The sequence below is a fragment of the Egretta garzetta genome, unplaced genomic scaffold (genome assembly GCF_000687185.1).
Source record: "Egretta garzetta isolate BGI_Z169 unplaced genomic scaffold, ASM68718v1 scaffold182, whole genome shotgun sequence".
NCBI lineage: Eukaryota > Metazoa > Chordata > Aves > Pelecaniformes > Ardeidae > Egretta > Egretta garzetta.
Genome location: NW_009258767.1, coordinates 280,976 through 304,641, shown reverse-complemented (window position 1 = coordinate 304,641; position 23,666 = coordinate 280,976). Strand labels below are relative to the sequence as shown.

Genomic DNA, 23,666 nt, shown 5'->3' with positions numbered 1-23,666 from the left:
CAAACTGGCACCTCCACCATGCACACGTCCCCCCTCTCATAAGCATACATGCTGAGAGACAGGACTGGAGTTACCCACAGATGTTTATAGATCCATGTTAGTGAAAAATAAGGCAAAACCAAAAGCATTCCCTAGGGGATGGATGCTGTATTCTCTAGAAGACTAGAAAGGAAAGCTTCACTCAAGTTAGATCTCATATTCCACTACTGTCTTAAATCAATAAAGGAAATTAATTCCTAATAGAAATACAAGTCAGATGCACCTGCAGATTTTCATTAACTAGCCATTAGACATGCACATGAACAGAACTTACAAGCCTTCTAGCAACATCCTTCAGGATCTCCACTATTCAGCATCATGACAGAGCATTAGAAGGGAGTAGTCCAAACACCAAGCACTCAAGTTTCACACATCTGGAAAAGTAATACACTGCGTGGGCCACATGACAAAATGAAGCCACTCAACAGGAGAAATTTAAAACTGCCTTTTTTTTGTTTTTCTTGGTTTTGGGAGACAACCACTGCCAAGGTAAATAAAGAAATATCACTGTAATATTCATACTAAGGCAGGTCACCTGATCCTTGAGAAAGTGCCTGTAACATACTTAGACATGAAACTGCCAAAAAGTGCCAACAAACAAGAGCTGGAAGATCACCTGGTCATACCAGTTTTTACGCAACAACACAAACTAACTGCAGTCACTGGCCAAGCACCAGCATCCCACACTGTTAACTGAGATCTTATCTCTATGCAATTCAACACAGTTGCCTCAGCTTCTGTTTGCATTCCTCATTCTTCTACAGCTGGACTCAAGGTCTTTTCCAACCTAAACCATTCTACGGTTCTCTCCCACAGAGTTCCCCAACAGTTGTGTTATTGTGGGACCCAAGCTCAATGTGCGTTCATTGCACTGATGGCTGCATGCACTTAGAGCACACTATGGTACCCAATTATTATCTAAGATTACAAAGAAAAGGCAAAGGGATACAAAACAAATTTATGATTTTTTAACAGGCTTTCTAGGACAGGCACTATTGTAGACAAAGATTTTTGTATTATTGCAAAAAAAGGGTGTTTGAAGATGAAAAAGGAAGAGTACGTAACAGCCTTAGTCAGGCAGCTCAGACTGCTCACGTGGAAGAAAGGGTGTGAAGAACTGTGCCCCCTTTTCTTTCTCCCGCTCCCTCCTTCCGAAGCGCTATCATTCACTGCCCCCAACAGGTATCATCAATGCCATATTGAATTTACAGTTGCTTCTCAAACTCAATTCACAATGCTTCAAGGAAACTACATATGGAATAGAAAGGACGAGAACAAAATTATAGAAGGTCAATTTTGGAAACATGCTTCCTGGACAGTGATGTTCCATTAGTACAGAAAGCAGACAAAGCAGATGACATGCTTTCACAAGCAGTGTGTCACAAGTTTGTCAACAGCTAAGCCCACCTTAAAAACATTTTTGCTTTAAGAACTGCCAGCATCCTACCTTACAAGGTCTGTACATTACAGATCAACAGGTAAGCAGATACTAAACACCAGCTGCAAAGGGACTGCAAGAATTCATACAATGCTATACATCAATGTCCAGGAATGAAATTCAGAGCATTGCCTAATTAGCACAGCAAGAGAGACAGAAACCAAAAAAGGTACTACGTCTAAACAGAATACATGCACCTCTATCAATCCAAGTCACCACTAAGTATAGCTGTTACCTTGCACCAACTATTCAAACACAGACTACCATTCTTCCCCTATATTAAACAAGATACATGAAGGGTTGGCGGGGTAGGGGGTGAGCAGAGTTAGGGGGGATTGGGGACATTGTATTGGGTTTGCACAGCAAGATTTTGGTAGCAGGGGGGCTACAAGCATGGCTCCTGCGAGAAGCTGCTAGAAGCTTCCCCATATCCAATAGAGCCAATGCCAGTTGTTTCCAAGATGGACCCGCTGCTGGCCAAGGCCAAGCCTGTCAGCAACAGTAGTAGCACCTATGGGGTAACATACTTAAGAAGAGGGGGAAAAAAAAAAACTGCTGTGGAACAGCAGGTGGAGTAGAGGAGTGAGAGGATGTGAGAGAAAACAGCTCTGCAGGCACCAAGGTCAGTGAAGGAAGGGGAGGAGGTTCTCCAGGTGCTGGAGCAGAGATTCCCTGCAGCCTGTAGTGAAGACCATGGTGAGGCAGGCTGTCCCCCTGCAGCCCATGGAGGTCATTGGTGGAACAGATATCCACCTACAGCCTGTGGAGGACCCCACACCAGAGAGGTGGATGCCTGAAGGAGGCTGTGACCTCATGGGGAAGGACTCACCGGAGAAGTTTGTGGAGAACTGTCTCCCACTGGAGGGACCTCATGCTGGAGCAGAGGAAAAGTGGGAGGAAGAAGGAACAGCAGAGACAACACGTGTGATGAACTGACTGTAACCCCTATTCCCCATACCCATTGTACTGCCCAGGGGGATGGAGGTAGGGAATTTGGGATTGAAGTTGAGTCCAGGAAGAAGGGAAGGTGCTTTTAAGATTTGGTTTTATTTCTCATTACCCTACTCCAATTTGATTGGTAATAAATTAAATTAATTTCCCCAAGTCAAGTCTGGTTTGCACGTGACAGTAATTGGTGAATGAACTCTTCCCATCCTTCTCTGGACCCAGGAGCCTTAAATCATATTTTTCTCCCCATCCAGCTGAGGAAGGGAGCAATAGAGTAGCTTGGTGAGCACCTGGCTGGATGCCACAGTCCTTTTTGGTGCCTGGCCTGAGGAATTCAAGATAAGGATAATAATTGGGAGAGGTAACAGGTAAAACATGGACTGAACACAGCTAGGAGAGCTAAGAGCAGAATGATTGTGGGGAATTTCTGTTGTAATTGTGGTAAAGGAACAAGGGGTGGAGTGTGTGTAAATTGTCCATTTTCATTGGCATTGTGATGACATTTTTATTTTGGTGTGGGAAATTTTTTGTTGATGTAAGCAAAGTTTGCGAAGATCGTGCAAGTAATGTGATGAATGTATATTTTAATGGCAATTCTTAAACATGTGATTCACAGAGGCAAAGGGTATTTTTTCAGAGTCTTTTCGTGGTTTGGTTTTGGGTTTTTTTGTTTTGTTTTTTAAAATCAAATCAGTCAAACCAGCCAGTCCTACATTTGTTTAAATATTTCAGTATGTAAATCCATCCCAGAAGCATGAAGTCAGGAAAAAGATGGGACACTGAAAGCCTCAAAGGAGAAGAGGCCCAAGGACCTTCTACTCTTGTCTCTAAGGGAGTGAAGCAGCAGGAAACCATACTACTTGCAGCACCTCTCTTACAGAGGAACATCTTTCTTGGTCATGCTGACAATGTTTAGTTCCATAAAAATTGCTACATAAAGCACTTTCCACCACCACCTCTGGAAAGGTCTAGAGATTAACACAAGCAAAATGGGCTACAACAGGTGTACACCCACTTGATTTCTTGGGGCAATTCGCTGTAATAAAAACAAGAAGCTGAGCCAGCATTATGGCAGCAGGAGCCATTGGTCCAGAATGCCAACAACAGGATTTCAAGAGGTATCCTCAGCAAACACTGGTGGCTTCAAAGGAAGGAGCTGCCCACCCTTCCCCTGCCATCCAAGAGAGAGGCAAGTCTTCAGAAGAAGTAAAGCCTAGCAACTTCAGCCCTGCTCAGCCTGTTGCCTAGTCTTTAAGGTTGATCACTGAGGTGCCTGTATGTCTCTCCAAATCCCAGAACTCTGGGTTACAGTGTCAGAGCCCTGTGGCCAGCAAGGCAAGAGAAGTTGACTTAACTGATGGCTGACCTACTCCCAAATCTTCCTGCTTCCATACATGGCTCCAGCATCTGTCAGACATCCCACTGAAATATTATGTCATACTAAATCAGTAGAAAAAAAATGTTAACTAACTTGAAAAATAAGGTCCACTGGTCTGTTCAGAGCACCAAAACAGCTCAGTGCAAGGTCAAGAAAGTATTAGAGCAAGAATGGGTCTAGGAGGGCAGTACCATGCATGCAGTTAGAGCTGCTTCAGGCAACTGTACTCAAGTATTCAAGTTCAAATCAGAGTGCATTTTTTTTTTAAGTTAATCTCTCAGTCATCTCATCCCTTACAACACCATTTGCCTCCACACAGTTGTCTCAAAGCACATGAACTGGGTATCTTCCAGGCATAACTCAACTAAAAGATGCAGTCCAGCAAGCACATCAAACCACCAGTAGTGGGCAGAGTCCACAGCACCAGATTAGAACCAATCAGAGATGCTAAAAGGCAGGCAGCAAGGGTGCCATGTCTTCAGCATGAACCATTTCACTCCACAGACCTACTTGTCTTACTCCATACTACCTACTGATGTAGACAGTCATCAGCACCCACAGAACTACTGCTTCACTCTCCACAGCACTGAGCACCCACACACCTAAGCCATAACAAACTTCTCTGATTGGGCTTCCACATTTCCCTGCCCCAAGAACAATTCAGTACACCTTTGACAATCACCACCTCCCCCAGATGAGCTTTATGCCAATAAATGAATTTAAATCCATCATGGTGGACTGACCCTGGCTGGATGCCAGGTTCCCACCAAAGCCACTCTCACTCCCCCTCCTCAACTGGACAGGGGAGAGAGAATGTAATGAAAAGCTTATGGGTCAAATAAGGACAGGGAGAGATCACTCAGCAATTATCATCACAAGCAAAACAGACTCAACTTGAGGAAATCAGTTTAATTTATTACCAATCAAATCAGAGTAAAATAATGAGAAATAAAGCCTGGATCTTAGAACTCCTTCCCCCCACCCCTCCCTTCTTCCCAGGCTTAACTTCACTCCCAATTTTCTCCACCTCCTCCTCCACAGCAGCACAGGGGGATGGGGAATGGGGGTTACAGTCAGTTCATCACACGCTGTCCCGGTCACGCTTTCCTCTTAACACTCGTCCCCTGCTCCAGCGTGGGATCCCTCCCACAGGAGAAAGTCCTCAACAAACTTCTCCAGCATGGGTCCTTCCCAAGGGCTGCAATCCTTTACAAATTGCTCCAGCGTGGGTCCTTTCTATGCAGTGCAGTCCTTCTGGAAAGGACTGCTCCAGCGTGGGCCCCTTCACGGGGTCACAGGTCCTGCCAGAAGGCCTGTCCTGCATGGGCTCCTCTCCATGTGATCACAGATCCTGCCAGAAGCATGCTCCAGCACTGGCTTCCCACTGAGTCACAGCCTCCTTCAGGAGCATCCACCTGCTCCAGTGTGGGATCCTCCATGGGCTGCAGGTGGATATCTGCTCCACTGTGGACCTCCATGGACTGCAGGGGGACAGCCTGCCTCACCATGGTCTTCACCACAGGCTGCAGGGGGATCTCTGCTTCAGCACCCGGAGGACCCCCCCCCCCCTTTTTTTCTGCAGGGCTGTTGTCTCTTGCATCCTCTTGCTTCTCTTCTCTCTCCAGCTACTGAGACGCAGCTGGGTTTTTTTCCTTCTTAAATATGTTATCACAGATAAGTGCCACTACCAACACCAATGGGCCTGGCCTTGGCCAGCAGCAGGTCCATCTTGGAACCAGCTGGCATTGGCTCTGTTGGACATGGGTAAGCTTCTAGCAGCTTCTCACAGAAGCCACCTCTGTAGCCCCCCCCACTACCAAAACCTTGCCACACAAACCCAAATACATCCTTGCATCGATCTTTCAAATAAATCAGCTTAGTAATTAAATAACCCTCCACACAAAGGTCAAAAGATCCAAGTTCAACTCCTCTTTCCAATACATACTTCCCACCTCCAAGGAAGTGTCCCCATAAGATCCTGCAGCATGATGCTTAAAACATTCTATTCTGTACCCTTCCTCTCCTACTCAATGTTACAGCTTCAACCAGAATCCAACACAAGTGACATTTAAGCTGAGGCATCAAAATACACAAAAGGTGTGTTTGTCCCCATTCCAAAGGTCATATATGCATTTGACATCATCCTATCACTGAATAAAGTGCACAGCCAGTCTTTGGAGAACAGGCTGAAGCTTTAGGACTCCCAAGAGCTTTGTTGAGCTCCCAAACTCTTAGAGCTGCAGATCAAGTTTGCATTGTTCCTCAACCAGTGAAAGTTTGGTTATTTCCTCATCAATAGCATCTTCCATCAATCCACTCTGCTTAGAAGCAATGATACAGTTTTAAAAAGAAAAAGCAGACTACACTTGGCAAGCAAGATACAATTTTAAACAAAAGCACACTCCTTCCACAGAAATATTTGAGCCTTCACAAGATGACCACCACTTAATCTCTTATGCTTTACATAACTCTTCAGTAGTTCACTTGATAGGGCAAGGGGACAGGTTAGTAACACCTCCACCACCTCTTGTGAAGAAGTAAGTGACATGCTGTCTTGGTTTTGAAACAAAAGGTAAACGCATTGACAGGAGAGCAGAACACCCACTGCATACCTGACCCTAGTGCTTCCTTGGTGTGATCTGGCACATTCCTATTCTGCACCCCTTGGAAACAACACCATTCATGAAGAGTGAATTTCTCCCAACAGTACATGGAGGCAAAGAATCCATTCTATATACACTCTATACAACAGTCTGGGAATCAAGTGTTTAAACAAGGCATTAAAGTATTAGTTTCCTTTTCATATCAGTACTTGAACTAGATCTTTCCTCAGGTTATCTGAGCACAAACTCCTGAAGTGACATTGGGACACAATGAGCTGTCAAAGTGACTGAATTTCCAGTTTTGTAGCAGATTGTGGAAGAAAGTTTTGCATATTTAAAGTAAACAGCAAAAAAGCAAATGACAGTTTGGACAAATTTTAAGATCTCTGTATTTTTAAGTTAGTTACAAGTAAAGACAACTCCTCAATTTCAGAAAAACTTACATTTTCCAATTCGATTAAGTTTTTTTCAGATTAAATCATAAACACCGAATTCCCCCACAATATTTATTTTTGCCAACTAGATTTCTTAAGAACAAAAGAACCTGACAGCATCCCATTAAGCTACAGAGAAGTCTTCATCAAAATTAAAAGTTTTTATCGTTTCAAGTAAAAAGCTCAACTTCTTCACTCAAATTCATTCAGCTCAATACAGACTTGGTATAGAAGCTTACAAGCTTAATCAGCTTTGCAGTTTCCCTAAACCACATTTTTCCCCAACTTCCTTCTCAAATACTGCCTCAGACTCCAAGGTTAAAAAAAATAAAGTTAGGAAAGAAATATAGATCTTCCATTTCTAGGTCATTTGATGTTTTCCGTTTTCTGTCACTCAGAAGACTAGGGGTTCTGGAGAACAACTGAATTCTGTGCAATTACTTTTACATCAATAAAAGCATTTGCATCATTTTCATATTATATTACCCAAGCAGAATAAGGTAGTGATCTGCAAAAGTTAAGAACATTTGGAGATGTCTATGCTTACAGCAATTTAATACAATAACACCTGAAGTCTTAAGTTACTGATAGAAAAAAAACCCTATGTTAAAGAAGTATAACTGACTGTCCACTACTCCATAAAGTTTTAGTAGTTTACATTACTTTCCCATGGGATTTTTTCAGTCATTTATAGTTCATTGCTTCGTATGGCTATAGAATCCCTGCTGTGTTAAAAAATGCCAAATAAAATTATATCTCATTCACTGCTTTATGCTATACCTTCTTTTGTTCAGATCCAATTAGTGAAAGCTTGTTCTTCATTTATCATACTTTTAGCTGATTACATTAGGCATTACAATAGTTCTCTAGCTTTCCTTGACTATGTTTGCACCATCAGTGTTACATTTATGGTTGAGGAGGCTCTTTCATCTTAACCCTCTATTCCAATCAGTTCAGGGGGAAAAAGTACATACAATTACTCTTGTTCAGCCAAAGCTTTTTTGCTTGTTTTCTCATCCCAAAAATAACCCCACCAGATGTTTTAATTTAAAAAAACTTCCAAATTCTCCTAGTCCTTCCCCAGTTTACCTATCCAAGTGTAAAGAATTAATATTTTGCAAGCTGAACTCTGAAGTGGAAAAAAAAACCCAGCATTTTGAACAGTATACAAGTTATTTGGGGGAAAGTGGAGAAAATAACAGATGTAATAAGAAGTATTGGCCAGGATTTTCAAGACCCTAAAAAGCATCCATTATGACCTACTTTTCTCAACATACTCAGTACCACATAGGCAACTGTATGCTCTATGGGGGTCTCAGTAACCATTTTGCCAGGCTGTTTTCCCCTACCACCACAATGACTGTATTTCAGGACACTTGTTAAAGCAGCAACTACTCTTCCACAGCATAACTTCAGATGCAATCTTTTTCACAATTCATACCTTCCCACACTTCCACAAAGGTAAATGTAATCCAATACCATTTAATGCCATTTCCATCTACCTGTAATTTTATATTTATACACAAGCACTCTGAAGTCACTCACCTCTTTTTAAGCTTTGTTAATGTTCCCTCCCATCACCTTAGTAGTTTCAACCTATAGAAATCCTTCAGACCTTTGGCTATTTCTCAAATTAAGAGCACTAAGTAATATTTTGTTCTCTTCGTGTAAGCTTTATTTGGCTCTCAGCAGGTTGTTCAGTTTTTGCCACATTCCCAATTTATAACAGTCCTTTCTGCTGCTTCCTGCTCACAACAGCAAAGTTTTAATTTCTTGAAGTAAAAATTTCTTTGTACTGTTATAGCCTTGTTACTAATTTATATATTAATGAGAGGTATGTCAAAATGAATATTGCTCCAAGAGCATGCTCAAGACATTTGCTATGGTGTTCTGCAGAAACCAAGTCTGAAGAACAAGAAAAAGTAGTTTCATTGAAAGTTTATGTGTATTTCAGCTATTCCCACCACCTTCATTCAGCACTGTAGACTCCACAAGGATTTCAGAGAATTTTAACATTAAAAAAATGAAAGAAAAGTTGAATATTCAACAAACAAGTTTTTTCCAAAATAAAATCATAGGGTAAGACTATTCACTAGTAATTCTTACAGTATCTCTAGACAAAGACCAATGATTTTAAAGCTATATATACCATTCCTATCCAAGCACCAGTGGAAATGCCTGCTCATGTCATTTATGTATATGACACTAGATGGGCAATAAACCAGAAGCTATCCCTGAATTGCTCAGTACCTTGTGATTGGGTTTTTTTCCCCTTAAATGTTTAGTGAGCACACTCAAGGAACCCTGTTTCACCTCAGTCTCAGTTCTGTTTTCAACCAGTGACAGCATGGAAAGCCAGAGAGCTGTAACAGACTGTCTAGTTTGCCCTGCTTTTACAGTTACTTGTAAAAATGAATTAGCATTAAGAGTATCACACTACCCATGTTACATGTAATCTGTGTAGCTACTTGCCAGAATAAATAAGGGGCTATCACTACATCTCAAAAGTCACTCTAAGTTCAAAACAGAAAATTTACCTACTCCAATTAATGCTATTTCTAAATACTTCAATAAAAAATATTTTTCTAAAGATTCCCTACCTACTCTAGTCACTTATAAACAGGTCCCACTATTTTTAGTAAAGACAAACAGCTTTGGGATGGGCAATTAGTTCAATCGCATCCCTTTACATCTATTCCTGCCTTTGGTTCAATGACTATCATCATCTAGGTAGCTGCCTATGATATTCATAGTCTTTGCAATAGAAGTTTTGAAGGAATGAGGGATGTCTTCCTTAATTCTGTCAAGCACAAAGTCAAAAGGATATTCACAACTCTTTCACAGGATCCCACCACTAAGCAAACAGGTTTCTCCTAGCTACATGAGGACAGAGGTTCATTTGGCAGGTTGCATCAGCTCCCAAGTTTGATTTCAGAGCAATTTGCAATTTTGCTACCACTCGTAATAACCAAAAAGATAGCTGTTAATGGAACCTGAACACAAGTGAACAACATGGGGCAAACATGGTTTGTTACTTTATGGTAGGTAACACAGTCAAAGAATTTGGTGTCTGGACTCATCTACCAAGATTGCCCAAACTGGCAGTCACACACATCACTGCAATGGCCAGGTCATTTCTGCAAACTATGAACAACCAGAGGTATTCAAGTCATTAACACAGATGACAGTACTTAAACTATTTCCCAAGCACCCAAGGTAGTGATTAAAGGATTTATGGTAGACATAAGTTACTTTTTTGGTCTAATTATACATATGTTGCTTAGGCTACTTGAAACACTGTTCTGTGTGTTTAAAATAGGGTAACGGTATTAAGTCTTTCTCTAGTTTTCCTTTAAATACTTGGAGCTTCTTCAATGCACACAGCTAATGCTTAACCTTGTACCGATAGGTCTGACTGGTCTTTAAGCAAGGATCCAAAGAGCTAAGCAGACACTATTTCACCCTTACAGCATTTGCAAGAGCCTCATCTCTAGTCCCACGTACTCAAAATGTCAGCGTCTCATTTAACACACTTAATGTTATCTTTATGAACCATTACGAGTATATTAATCCATTTCTGACATACTAGCTTGCATTTCCTTTCTCTTATGAATTATTACAAATTAACGACCCTATTTGTCTTTTAAAGCTAAGACAGTACTAGATTGAGGCAGAGTAACTACCATTTTCAGTTTCCTCTTTGTAATGCACTATTTGTACTTCCTTCATTAAGGTCATGAGTTGTACTTTTTCCTGTCATTCTTACTCATTCATGTTCTTCAATCTTGGGTTTTTTTACTTACTCATTCATGTTCTTCAGTCTTGGGTTTTTTTACTTACTCATTCATGTTGTTCAATCTTGTTTTTTTTTACTTACTGCTTTCAGAAGATTTTTTTTTTCCATATTCACCAGCTCATAGCAGAGTCCATACAATAAATAAAGCCACCCAGACATGTTGGAGAGAAAACCAATTCATTTTCTCAAGTCACTATAAACTGGCAAAAGAATATGTTTTCTCTTTTTAACCAGCTTTTTTAGTATATTTTCAGAATGGATTTGTGCCAGCAAACAAGCCTCTGCAGTGCTGCTGAACAGCGAATCCATTCATCCTAACAGCAGATACCATACACGTAAGATGGAATACAAGTACCCATCAGCGTGCTTGTTTTACCAGAGGGATCATACATCATACAGAGTAATTTGTATGCATATCCACTTAACCCTTGGCTTCCAAAAAGAATTAAGAATTTATCATGATGTCCAACTCCCATCCATTAAGAACTTGTTTCACAGTCCGTCGAGCATCCACAAGCTACTATACTCTCCCAGTTATGGCTATCAGTCAAAATACAGACCAAGTATACTCTTCATTCACCTCAGAAAGAAATAATTACTTGGCATAGAAATGCCGCAATAGGGCATTTGTCCCGTCTCAGAAAAATCAAGTTTCAGTCCCTTGCTCTACAAAAAGCCTATTTACATGAACTGAGCTGGTCATGCAGGAATAGAACCACAAAAGGACTCAGACAAAAGCACTGTCAAAGTCCAAAACTCCCAACAGGTCTCACCTTTCACTTAACTCTGAAAGTGCCTAAGTTCTAACTACTTTCACAAATTCCATCAACCATGCTCCAGTTTTTCAACATTGAACAACCCACCACCTATATTCACAAATCCTGTTCTGCGTAAAATACACTTTTTTTTTTCCACCCGATAGCTTGTCTGAGGGACCTCTTCTATTAAATCATAACACAGGCTTTTAACTCCCTTCCAGATTGCAATGAACTATCCTGGGACATGGGTGCACCCCCAGTCCTTTCTCCCGTAGCAGTTCTTGCAGGCAAGGAACAATATGATGTTCTCTCTAGTCAACAAGGATATGCAAGTATGACTACACTTGCTATCTCAGAGGAAGTTATCTTCCTGTTCTTGCTACAAGTGATTTAAAATATTTCTAATAAAGACTACAAGACCTGAAAACAGGCGAGTTGCTAGAAGAGTATGGTACTTGTCTAGATAGCCATTTTACCACCTTCCTGCCACGCTGCTAAATATTCAAGGCACCTCAGCATCCTCAAATGGAACGGTTCCATGGGCCCGTTCAACACACACAGTAGGAGAGGGCATTCCTCTGGGAAGTGGGAAACAATGAGTTGGATATACCAGGCACAGGAACAATTTATACCAAGTTTATACCATCTCCTGAGATCCACTTTTCATTGCCTTTTTTGTGTACATTAGCAAAACAAAATTTAGGTTTCGCTGCCACTCTTACACTTGGTGCACATACCTACCAGGTGTTATTGGCTAGCTTAATCCAGGGAAAAAGAAAGGTAACACTTATATGAGCAAAACACAAGAGAGTTCACAAAAAACCCATACTACATACTTGTCCGTCCTGTCCCCTGCCCCTTGGCATCTCCCCTCCTTGTAATCAATGGAAGAAAAGGACATATACAGATACTTCAGAATTGCCAACATGCCCACCATGGCACTCAACGAGCCTGCATAACAGCTGCAAGTCTCGTTGAATTACTAAGAACGCCATCTACCATTTGAATTCAAGTAGTACTTACAGCATTGGCATCGACATCACTGTGTATGGCAACTGTTTTAATCCCCATCTTCTTACATGTTTTGATGACCTACCATATAAGAATGACAATTATCAATATTTGAAATACCAATAGTCTAAGAATTAACTACAAAAAGAAAAACCTGAAATATTACATACTTACTCGGCATGCAATCTCGCCTCTGTTGGCAATAAGGAGTTTTTCAAAAGTCTGAGGGGAAAAGAACAATAAGGATCTTGAGAGATGAACAAAATACAAGTTTTCCTCCCTGCAGAAACACATTCTTTTCCCTTCCACTTAAACCCTGGTTTATCCATGAGCTTGTAACTCTGAGATTACCTACTTTTAAAAGGGTTCTGCTGATTTAACAATGACAATGTAGCATAAAAGGTACGCTATACTAGATCTACCTAGCACATACACAGGTTCAGAAGAAAAACGTGTGGACTATTCACATCAGCACTCCCTGGATCACCTTGTCACACACTGTACAGAAAGTAGAACTCTACAGAGGCTCTAGGAGACAGTCAGGTCCAGGGAAGAGACATTCATAACACTGCCAAATATGCACCAACCACTTTACCCCAGAAATGCCTCAGTTGCATGTTTTTTAATGCATAGGAGATATTTAAAGGAAGCATGCTTACCATACTTCCCAGGTCTCTGCTTTTTTAAAACTACAAAAAGGGAAGGACCCCACATTATGGCAGTACTCTAAAGACCATATTTTAAAAGTTTACACCTAAGTTCTGCTAGACACATAGCAAACACACCATCCTTCTGTTGGAAGTTACCGTCACTGTTCTTCTCCCACTGCACTACCCCCGTGAAAGCTCCCAAACCTGGTTTGGGAAGTGCCTGTATAAAACCTAAACCTAGCTGATTTTACCTCTACTAGGAGAACTCTAGCAGGTACCTGTGGTCAGTGCCTCTAACCAGCACAGATGACCTGGACTACAATAGTCATCTGTCATGGGAGGCATTCCAATCATAAGGAGGAGCGGTTCCTCTCTGCCTAGGCCATGAAGTGTTAAACACCAACACTTCCATTCTGTAAAGGCACACTTGCCGAATTGTACCAGCCTGGCCCCTCCTCGTGGCTGAGCCTCTTGCAAGGAACCTGGCAAAATCCCGCATTGCCATCATAACGGTGTTACATACTCAATACTAAGCAGTAAGCAAAGCACAACAGAACAGTAAATCAAGTTTAGTACACCCCCAAAATTCAGTGCCATCTTTCACATTTGAGTCCACTTAATGCTGTAAATACACCTTCAATATTCCTATCATGCCTGTAAGAAGGGGATAAGCTGTCTGAAGTCAACAAGCCTTACACCCTAGACAAAAACTTCCCATTAAGACAGAGTGGTGGGGGAGTAGAGTCGCTCAGCATAAAAATCTCATTGCTGGGAGTAAGGGTTATTGCTGTCACTAGTCTTACTTCTAAATATACAGGTGCACTTTGATACTGCACCTGCTAGCTTGTAAACACAGGCTGCCACTGAAAGGGACAATCCTGCTTTACACACCCCCACTGCTTTCCACGCATCAGACCTAGCAGGGATGCAGTTTCAGGACACATCAGTTCAACACGCTAATCGAACAGTCCTACTCTGCCTCCCACGCTCCAAATCAAAAAACAGGCTAGGGAACCAGCAAGACTCTCCCCTTCAGGGGCAGCCTGCAGTTATACCAGATTAGGTTTATCAAACTATGCCCTAAGACATTGAATAGCTATTGTCCCTCCCCTACACCAAACAGCTGGTTTTCATATGGACTGGGGGGCAGAGGAAGTATTGTCACTGCAACAATGAAACTGTTTGTTACTCCTCCCCAGTCATTAGTTAATTTGGGGAGGGGAAGGCAGGTGTAAGAGGAAAGGAAGGAGCACTGCAGAACTCTAACAGGAACTGCTAGTGACAGACTAAGGTATATATTGTTTGCTCCCCTACTCTAAACAGGCACACTACTCAAGGTGCCCTTGACCAAATTTACTTCTTCAAAGCCAGGGCTGAGCTGGCATCACATGACCAGTTTAAAAATACTACCATGTGATAACAACATACAGAAATTAAGGGATAAAACCCTCCAGGTAACAGCTGCAGCAAGCTTGTATGGTAAATTCAGCCAGACCTCCTGAGGAATGCATACCACTCCCTAGTATGAAAGCACACCCGCACCCCTCAAAAGATGGATCTTAAACATCCTGAAGCAAGCTCAATTATCAGAGGTACAAATACTATAACACCACCACAGGAACTAGCAATTTGTTTGAAGAGCTTTTTTAGCGGGGGACCTGGTCTAAAACTCAGTGAAAAAACAGAAAGGTTTCCAACATGCTCATACAAATTGTTCCTGAACCTAAATTTCAGCATTCTAGGCACCTGAAACTTTTTAGGTATACAGACTTGAGGGGGAATAAAAAAGCTCCCAAATACTTGGCATTGAAAAGTTTAACAACTCAAATGCTTCATCAACTTAGTTGTTGGTATATAACAGTTGTTTTATTAATCAAGGAGGGTCACAGTGCAAGACAAGACTCTGAGTATCAAGATGTTAAGTCTATTTGACATTCATTTTAATTTTCTAATTCTGCAATAAAGACACTAACAGAAAGACTGGACTCCTGCTCCTGCTATTAAAGACAAGTCTCAAGGACAGCATGTAAAAAAACCCACATGCTGCTTTGATATAACATGCAGCCTTTCTTTTTTGTGTCATTTTCACTAATTAGCTTTAAAAGGTCTGATATGAAGATCTTGTCATTACAAAGATGGTGGAAGGGGCAGTGAAGGGAAAAAAGTAGAAAAGAGCTTAAACTATCTGTTATTAGCCACTGGCAATAACATAGCTCCTAGTTAAGAGAAAGCAAATACCCAATTATGTTGTCTAAACATAGCTATGCTTTTAGAAAAGGAATGGGACCTTGATTAAGCAAGGACCTTAAGAACACAGATTTCTTCTGAAGACTTCTTTAAGCCACAGTTCTAGGTACATACTGTTTTTCCCTGTTCTTGAATACCATTTCACTAATGGTTAATTGCTTCTACACTTCTACAAGGGCAAACCTATCAGTCCTGAATTGTCAGCATTCTTGCCCTTCAATACTAGTGTACCTTCAGCCACATTATTTTTCCAAGTGTGTTACTTTAGAGGCCATGCCAAGACAATCTCCCACAAGAAAAGTTTTTCTTGGCTAGTTACTGTAAATTGAGATTGCTACTGCACAAGTCCCAAGATGAGGATTTATTATTCTCTGCAGGCCTTAAAGGCCCATCTTTATCCAGGCTCTAAAGTTCTCACCACCGTGTCAGATCATTTAACTGCTGCCACTATTGCATACTTTTGTTTCTATGAAAAGTTTTTGGCTACTCTAGCTCCCAGATGTTTTAACAGGCCTATACCTCCCACACCATGCAAAATATTAATAGCCGTTTCATACTTGTAACATGTTCAGGCCAGTATGTAACTTTCCCAAGCTCACAATCACTTATCCAACCTTTTAAGGTATGCACTTGAAGTAGTATCCAATCTTCACACGTATACTGCAAAAGCAACTTCCTTTTTGGTTTTTTTTTAAAAAAAAAAAGGAAGAAAACCATGTTATTAAACCAGTGACTGTACAGGGGTTATACTAGGAAAGCTACCATTGTTAGTAGCAGCACAGGGGAGAGGATAGCTTTAAAAACCAGGCGTCAGCAGTACATTAAAATGCTAAAGAGAAAACACACACCATACTACTTACCTTTTCATTTGGATCATACACAGATGAATACAGTTTATGTGAGGTTTTAAGGCACCATCTTGAACACAGCGTTTCACACTACAGAAGAAAGAAGGAGTTAAACATTTTCCTCCTGCTACAGTATTCCAGTCAGATAAAAACAGTTCATATACTGACATCTTGAGGAAACTCCTCCATGTCCTTCCATTCCCCCACAAAGTAGATGAAAGATTAAAGATCTGCCCTCCCCCAAGCACACACCCAACAAACAGTAACCAAAGCCAATTCAGAAGCTCTAGATATGAAATCATTAGCTTAGGTATAAATTATTTTTGATAAACTCTCCACTACAACATCCTCTTTCTTTCTTGTTCCAAGAAATAGCTACCAGGAAGCTGTCAGAAGAGCATGCATGCCTGTGTCTGTACACACTGGGGATGGGGAGAGGCCTTCACTACAAGCGGAGTTGTTGGAAATAGAGCAGGTAATGGACTGGGCCAGTATGGACAGCAAAAGTAGGACAGACTTTAGACGCTAGTTTAGTCTTCCCTACCACAACCCCTGACAGTGCTCTGAGGAAAAGCAGCCTTTTTCTCCAAGACTTCTGCTCTGAACCAACTTCCACAAAAACTTAGATCCCATAGTTTAACAATTTTGCATGATACGTCAGGAAAGGAAGTATACATCTGCTGTTTCGAAGATAACACGACAGATGATACACTTGCAAATTTGCAAGTGTATCAAGATACATCTGCTGTTTCGAAGATAACACGACAGATTCAAGGAGATTCAGACAGGTACTTCTCAAGCAAGTCATTTCACAATGTAACGGCAGTTACAGTTAACAATAAACAAAAGTTATCAGACAGATAAGTGATCCCACACCAAAGCTCCATCAATACAGATACAGACAACTTGGGGAAACCTAGACTTGCTCACCCAGCTAAAATCAGAAAGACTGTCCAAATATAGTCTAGTAGGAAGCACAAAACAGCAATGACTGGCAACTGCCAGAACTCAGAACCTATCAATTCTGTCTGAAAGAATTTTTTTCAGAAGCTGCAGAAATCAGAGTAACAAGTTTAATAGAAAGTAAAGGCTATCCTGTGAGGAAAGACTGAAAATTATGAAGACTGACTACACTAGAAAGGAGACCAAAAAAGAAGGACATATATGTTCATATAAAGAGTTAATTAGTTAATTCAGCTGCTCCTTCCGCAACAGTAGTAAACACAGAATTTTATCAATTTTTCAATTACCTTAAGTTCACTGTAAGCTCATACCAGCTCCGAAGTACTAGTGGCTGGCAGTAACCAAAATGAGAATGCTCCCTATGCAGCCCTCTAGCCTGATCCTAGTTTGAAGGCACTTTTCACATTGCCTCACAGAAAGCAGAAACCAGCCCAGGATTGAGAAGGGCATCACATCTGTAATGCAGTTGATATTATAAAGGAGAAACAATATATTTCAGTACAAGTCCTGTAATACAGAACTAAAGGAAGCCTTACAGCACACTACCTCGTGCTTGCTCAGACTGAGCTTCACTTTCTACTTAGAAAGCTGCTACAGCCTCACAAACCATTCAGATGCCAATCACTAGTGGCAGACATAGCATACACTGTCCCGGTTAATCCAGATAAACTTAATTATTCTGGAACAATTCAGATATTCTTAATTATTCTGGAACTAAAAAGTCAGTGGAAAGCAACTATTCCATCCAGTTTCACACACTGAGTTCTCTCCCACTCAGTTTTTTGTTTTGGTGGGGTTTTTTTTCCTTCTCTCATTCTTTTACTTCCCTCTCCAAATATAAAATCCAGAATAACAACCTGAAATGCAAATTATTTGATGTGCTAGACTGAAAACCACCAGAGGTTTCTTCTTTTTGCAGGAGTATATTCTTTTTCCAAGGATGTGACAGTACAAGCTGTTTCAGGCATCTAAGAGGTAAGATACAGCTAAGGACTGAATTTTGCCAGCTGCAACCACATCAGAGGTTCTTGGGTCATTATCCCAAGTCTACAGCAGGACCGTTACACCTTCAGTGACTGTATTGTGATCCAGATCCTGTCAGAGGGAAGAGCAAGGATACCTATAGCAGAAGCAGGAGAGTATATTCTCCTGCTCCAGAGTACACGCAGTTAAGCGGATCGAGTCCCTCTAACCTCTATTGACAGATATGCTTGTGGGATCACAAATAGTCTGAAGAAGGTCACACAGGACACAAAAAAAAAAAAGGAAAAAAGCCTCCACCGAGTTAATATTATTCAATGAAGAAAGTGCTTGTTAAAGGTCATCTAAATACTTGCAGTTAGCTGGGGGGTGCAGGGGCAAGGAATGAAAAGCTTCCGAACTTTCTTGTGAGCAACTTTTATACAAAGCTAGTTTCGAACACATGAGAAGCCAGAAAAGTTATGCCACAGATGGAAACTGGAAGGAAAGGCTATGATGAGAAAATTAGTTAGCATTAAGTTTCAGAATCTTAGCCATGTGCTCTCTTGGCAAAAAGAGCCCTGTTCAAACTTTTTATAGAGAAATAGTAAAGTTACCAAGCAATTAAAAAAAACTGTAAAGCATTAAACCACACTCAGTTCTGGTTTTACACTACAGAATTGGACAGATTTCACGTAAAAATCTTCTAATAGCCTAACCTAATCACGCATCTGGGTTTAAAAAACTTAACTACCTCCTCCTCCTCCCCCCACCACACACACACTAGAATCACTTAGAGAACCTGGTTGAGGCCTGAATACATGTAGGGTAGTTTCCTAAAACAAATCAAGCAATATTGCTCAACTCAGATATGAAATTCGAATGCTGATTCACAGTTTTGGAAAGAAGGGTTTGTGGGGTTTTGTATGTATCTGTACCAATACACACTAAGGTTTAAGAGCTTGCTTAATCTAGAATCCACTTCAAGAAAAGTCTCTTGAGTGGTCTGCTCCTAGTCACTATGAGCAACTGAATAAACATATTTTAAAATAAACAGATATTTTGTAAATAATGCACAACTGAAACCACAATGGAACACTGCTAAATTGTCATCTCCAAATCTACAGCTGCTCAGGTGCCACCCACCCTTGGGCTCCCAAGCTCCTGCTAGAGGGGGGTTTGTTAAAAGCCACACCAAAACCTCCACAGAACTCTCAAACCACCAACCCAGCTAAGTCAACCTAACTCTCAAGCTAGATGCTTAATTCCCCAAAACCACATATGCCCTAGGTACTACAACTTACATAAAGTTTCCTCAGAACAGAGCCCCAAGAGCTCAGCTTGACCTAGTGACTTTTTCCTATCTTGCAAAACTAGGAAAGGGCAGTAGAGTCATCAGGTATAACCTATTTTCGTCATGACTTGTTACTTCAATTTGATAAAGCTTTTGACTCTTGAAAGCCCAAGAACACAGACCATTCATTTATGAGAGCCCAACTCTGAACTGCTGAATTTGGCTTGGAGTTTCCCACCTCTACTGAATCCTCAAAAATCAGATAGTATTAGCACTGTATTTTGGAAAAGCATCCTGCTTTATCTATTAATTGCGCAATAGGCAAACTGAGCTCAAACCTGAATAGCTGTAGCAATTACAAAATAACTTTATATAAATCAAGCTACACAGTAAGTTGCATAACGGTATGCTCATCACACACTGCCACTTTGAGGGCTAGCAGAGAACCTGTCTCCCAGGGACCCAGTGCAGACCTAGGAAATCTCTTCAGGTGGTTTGAGGAGACAGTACACACCAGCAAAATAGAAAATCAACTTGTTACTTAGAGATGCTTACATGCATGTTTTTAAAGGTTTATATATCCCTCATCAAGGAAAGTAATTTCCCTGCCATACTGGTCATCTTGTAAGTAACTCACTGATACTGAGCTTTCTGGGCAGAAAAAGGTCTCTGTGTTAAAATGGAGATGCAGAGTTCCAGATTTCAGGCAGGAAAAACATCATGTACCAACATTTGCTTTAAGTCTAATATGAGAAAGAATGTATATTTTAGCATTACTAGAAAATACGGTAAGCAATACCCAATAGCAACAGCTAGAGTAGCATACTTATTTTGACTAGCCATAACTTCTACCTCTTCCTTCTGTCTTCCGCTAGCAATCCTACTCAGATTTTTGTCCCTATGCTTTCAGAGATTCAAGTTTAAGACACCACAAGAATAACCCCTTTATATTTGCAGTATATTTCTCATTATCTCTAAAAATTCCTGAGTAATTATAAACATGAAGAAAATTTAGTTTTTCCATATTTTGATTACACAGGAACTTCAGGTGTCTGCAAGAATTTTAATCTGTAGGACTGAAAATACAGATTAATACAAGATTGTACAAGTCTTGTAAATAGAAAAAGCAAACATGGGGGTTTTTTTTCTTGTAATGAAGCACTTTCCCTTCCTTTGCATTCTAAGAGGGAGAAGAGAAAATCCAGTTTTCGTATTTGCCAACACAGCACACAAACTACAAGCAAGGAAACACCCATCCACCCAAGGCTATTTTTTAAAAAACTAAATCATTCCTACATCCAAGTACCTTCTCCCTTGTGCCAGTACCAAAAGTTTGCATAGTCACAGACTGACCCAGACCAGGGAATACATCCAGCTGAGAAGATACTCACAAGGAGTGGGAAAAGTGTGTTCTTAGCCAGATTTCAGTCCAGCTTATCCACTTAGACATTCAAGCAGCAGTGCTGGCACAGGTTGGAGGGAGACAGAAGTGCAAAAGAAATGGCCCATGATCGAGACCTAGCAGCTGCACCAAGTCAGAACAGTTTCTCACAGCAGCAGCTTAAATAACTCCATTAAGGCCAGCACCTGTGAAATAGATCACAGCACTGTAACTATCATGCAGGAACCACCCAATACAAGTTTGGGACAGCCAAAATAACAAGAAAATTAAACCACATAATTAGTGTTTCAGAACAAGATTGATACTTCCTACTCAATGTAAACTTCAATTAACCCTTTTTCTTCCAGAACGAAGATTTGCCCGCAGTAGATGGCACAGCATGCTTCGCCTACAGAATCCGAAGAGCTACTCCTAGGAGCAAAGAGAAAACCAGAAGTCTCTACCTGTGGTATGCTTTAAGAGCACTTGTCAATACCAATATCTGTAGTTTACATGCTAGAAACAATCACTGAATTCCAGAAGTTTAGGTCTACATTCATCTCTCCAGACTGGTGACCATTTTAACTCCCTTCTTTCATGGCAGACTATACCAGTCTTGCTATCCCACCAGCTTAATACATCTGTGCTCAAGCAAGAGGAAAAACATTTCCCTGGGATAACAGCATACTAAAAATAACGTCACAAATGAGAGCAAGGAGCTCCCACTGTACAAGTAATGTCCATGGCTTAAAAATGGTGGGTGCATAGATTAGCAGCTTATGAGGGCACAGATGGCAGAGAAACCTTCCATACATTCAGCTCAATAGTTAGAAGACTAATTTACACTGATAAAAGCCATGTCAGCAGTTTACTGTTGATTTCATGATGTATCTTTCTTCTACATTATTTTTAAGTCTGACATCTCTCAGAAGCATTTCAGGACTGAAATATCAAAAGCCACCTCTCATCCCCATTCTGTAACTACAGCCCTCTTTCAACATTAGATTTTCTCCCAGCTCCAGAAGTACAACCCGCTCAAAAAGAAATTTTGGTTATATTCTAAACAGAACCAGTTCTGCATAAAAGCTAAATAGAAGTGCTAAGCATTAGATTAGAAGCACAGAAATTAGCTGAATCCCCAGCTCAGTGGTTTTGCTCTGTCCTTTCTCAGGTCCTTTATTGATTGCTGCATGCAGGGGCAAAAGAAGTTAAGGACAACTCACTAGCTACTAGCCCTGGCAAAAAAATAGAAGAGCTACAAGCACATTAAAGATTGAAGACATCAATTATACTATTTGCCTACATTAGCAAAATATAAAAGAACCTATGAAAGTAATTTCCATGCAAATCTGTTTGATCAAATCTTTTCCGATATACTGATGTCTTGAAGGTGACTTTCACACACGGGTCTCAAGGGCTAAAAATCACTTCAGTTACTCAAGTCACAAGTGCTATTAGGTAGCTATAAAGATACTTTGTTTTACAGAAATGGTGCATTGGTGACAATTCTATTATGTTTACACTGACACAGTCAGACCATACCCTTGACATGTCAGAAGGAAGGAGACAAAGCAGGCCTTTCACGGGGAGGCTCCAAAGAACCGACACCAAAGTCTCTGGACTATTTAGTGGGAAAGGCAGAAGCCTTCCACATCTATATACACATACATGCATATGTGGCTACCAAAAATAAAGCCTTCAAACAGCACAAGCCCTCTGCTAACTCCAAATCACTGTCTCTAATCAGTCATTCTCAAACTTCTCTTTTCTATAGATTTCAAGAAGCTTCCCTGACATACACCTTTGCAGGAGAAGTGGTTTGCTATGTGTATTTCCTGAGAGAAAAAAAATACTTGAGTAAAGCACATTCTTTTGTCCTCTAACTCCTTCTCAAAATCATAGAATCATTCAGGTTGGACGAGACCTTTAAGATCATCAAGTCCAACCGTTAACCTAACCCTGCCATCCCACCACTGAACCATGTGCCTAAGCACCTTGTCTGCCCATCTTTTAAATACCTGCAGGGATGGGGGCTCAACCACTTCCCTGGGCAGCCTGTTCCGATGCTTGACAACCCTTCCGGTGAAAAAGTTTTTCCTAATGTCCAACCTAAACCTGCCCTGACACAACTTCAGGCCATATGCCCTGGCCACATAAACCACTTCTTTTACATAGCCCTTAAGGACATGTGAGGAGTTCTTTATAGTATTGTTATGGAGTTACATTTCTAGAGAGAAAAACCTACCCCACACTCTCAGGGGGACACAGAGCAAAAGTTTTCTGCAAGTCGATCCTCTCTTCTCCACTGGAACTTGCAGGCCTCCTCACACATTTGTCCTCTCAGGAAAAGTAATAATTATAAATTCTTCCCATTGTAAGCAATTAGAGGTATTTTGCACCACTTTTCCCACATACAAACTAGCTGTAGTGTCATTCAACTGTTACACAACACTGCGTAATAATGCTGCTTGTTCTTATCCTAAATAATCTCCTCTTTTAAAGCAATCTGTAGAAGTAAGAGAAGAAAAACATAGCAACTGCCTCAGTGAAGTTACTCCATAGCCTAATGGATAAGAGCCTTCACCAAAAAAAACACAGCCATTAGTATAGTTCTGCAATAATTTCACTGCATTTTCATGAAAAGTGAGAAGAAGAAAAAAAAAAAAAAACACAGTAAAGCTTTTAAGTGACAGCTGAAAAATCCATAAGTATCCAGGGTAAAGGGGGAAGGGGGGGAAGAGACAACACAGTTTCACAAAGCAGCAGCCTTTTTCTACGAGCTCAGATTTTACTACTAAAAATAGCACAAAACTACACTCTACCCCTGAGTTTTGACAAGCTCCTGTTTAAGAGTGGGAGAGGGCAAATGTAAACAGTGAGTAGCACACAACCCTCCCCGACAGCAGAAAATTAAGTTG

General features: G+C 40.8%; 1 protein-coding gene across 1 annotated transcript in view; it reads right to left on the bottom strand.

Moving 5' to 3' along the window:
• Nucleotides 1–23,666, bottom strand: part of LOC104135673 (propionyl-CoA carboxylase alpha chain, mitochondrial) — a 252,781-nt gene that overhangs the window by 201,766 nt on the left and 27,349 nt on the right. Inside the window, exons 2-5 of the mRNA XM_035889044.1 lie at nt 20,759–20,779; nt 16,163–16,240; nt 12,580–12,627; nt 12,418–12,486 (exon numbers count right to left, since the gene is read on the bottom strand). Coding sequence (XP_035744937.1) covers nt 12,418–12,486; nt 12,580–12,627; nt 16,163–16,240; nt 20,759–20,779 — 216 coding nt within the window. The remainder of the gene's footprint in view (nt 1–12,417; nt 12,487–12,579; nt 12,628–16,162; nt 16,241–20,758; nt 20,780–23,666) is intronic.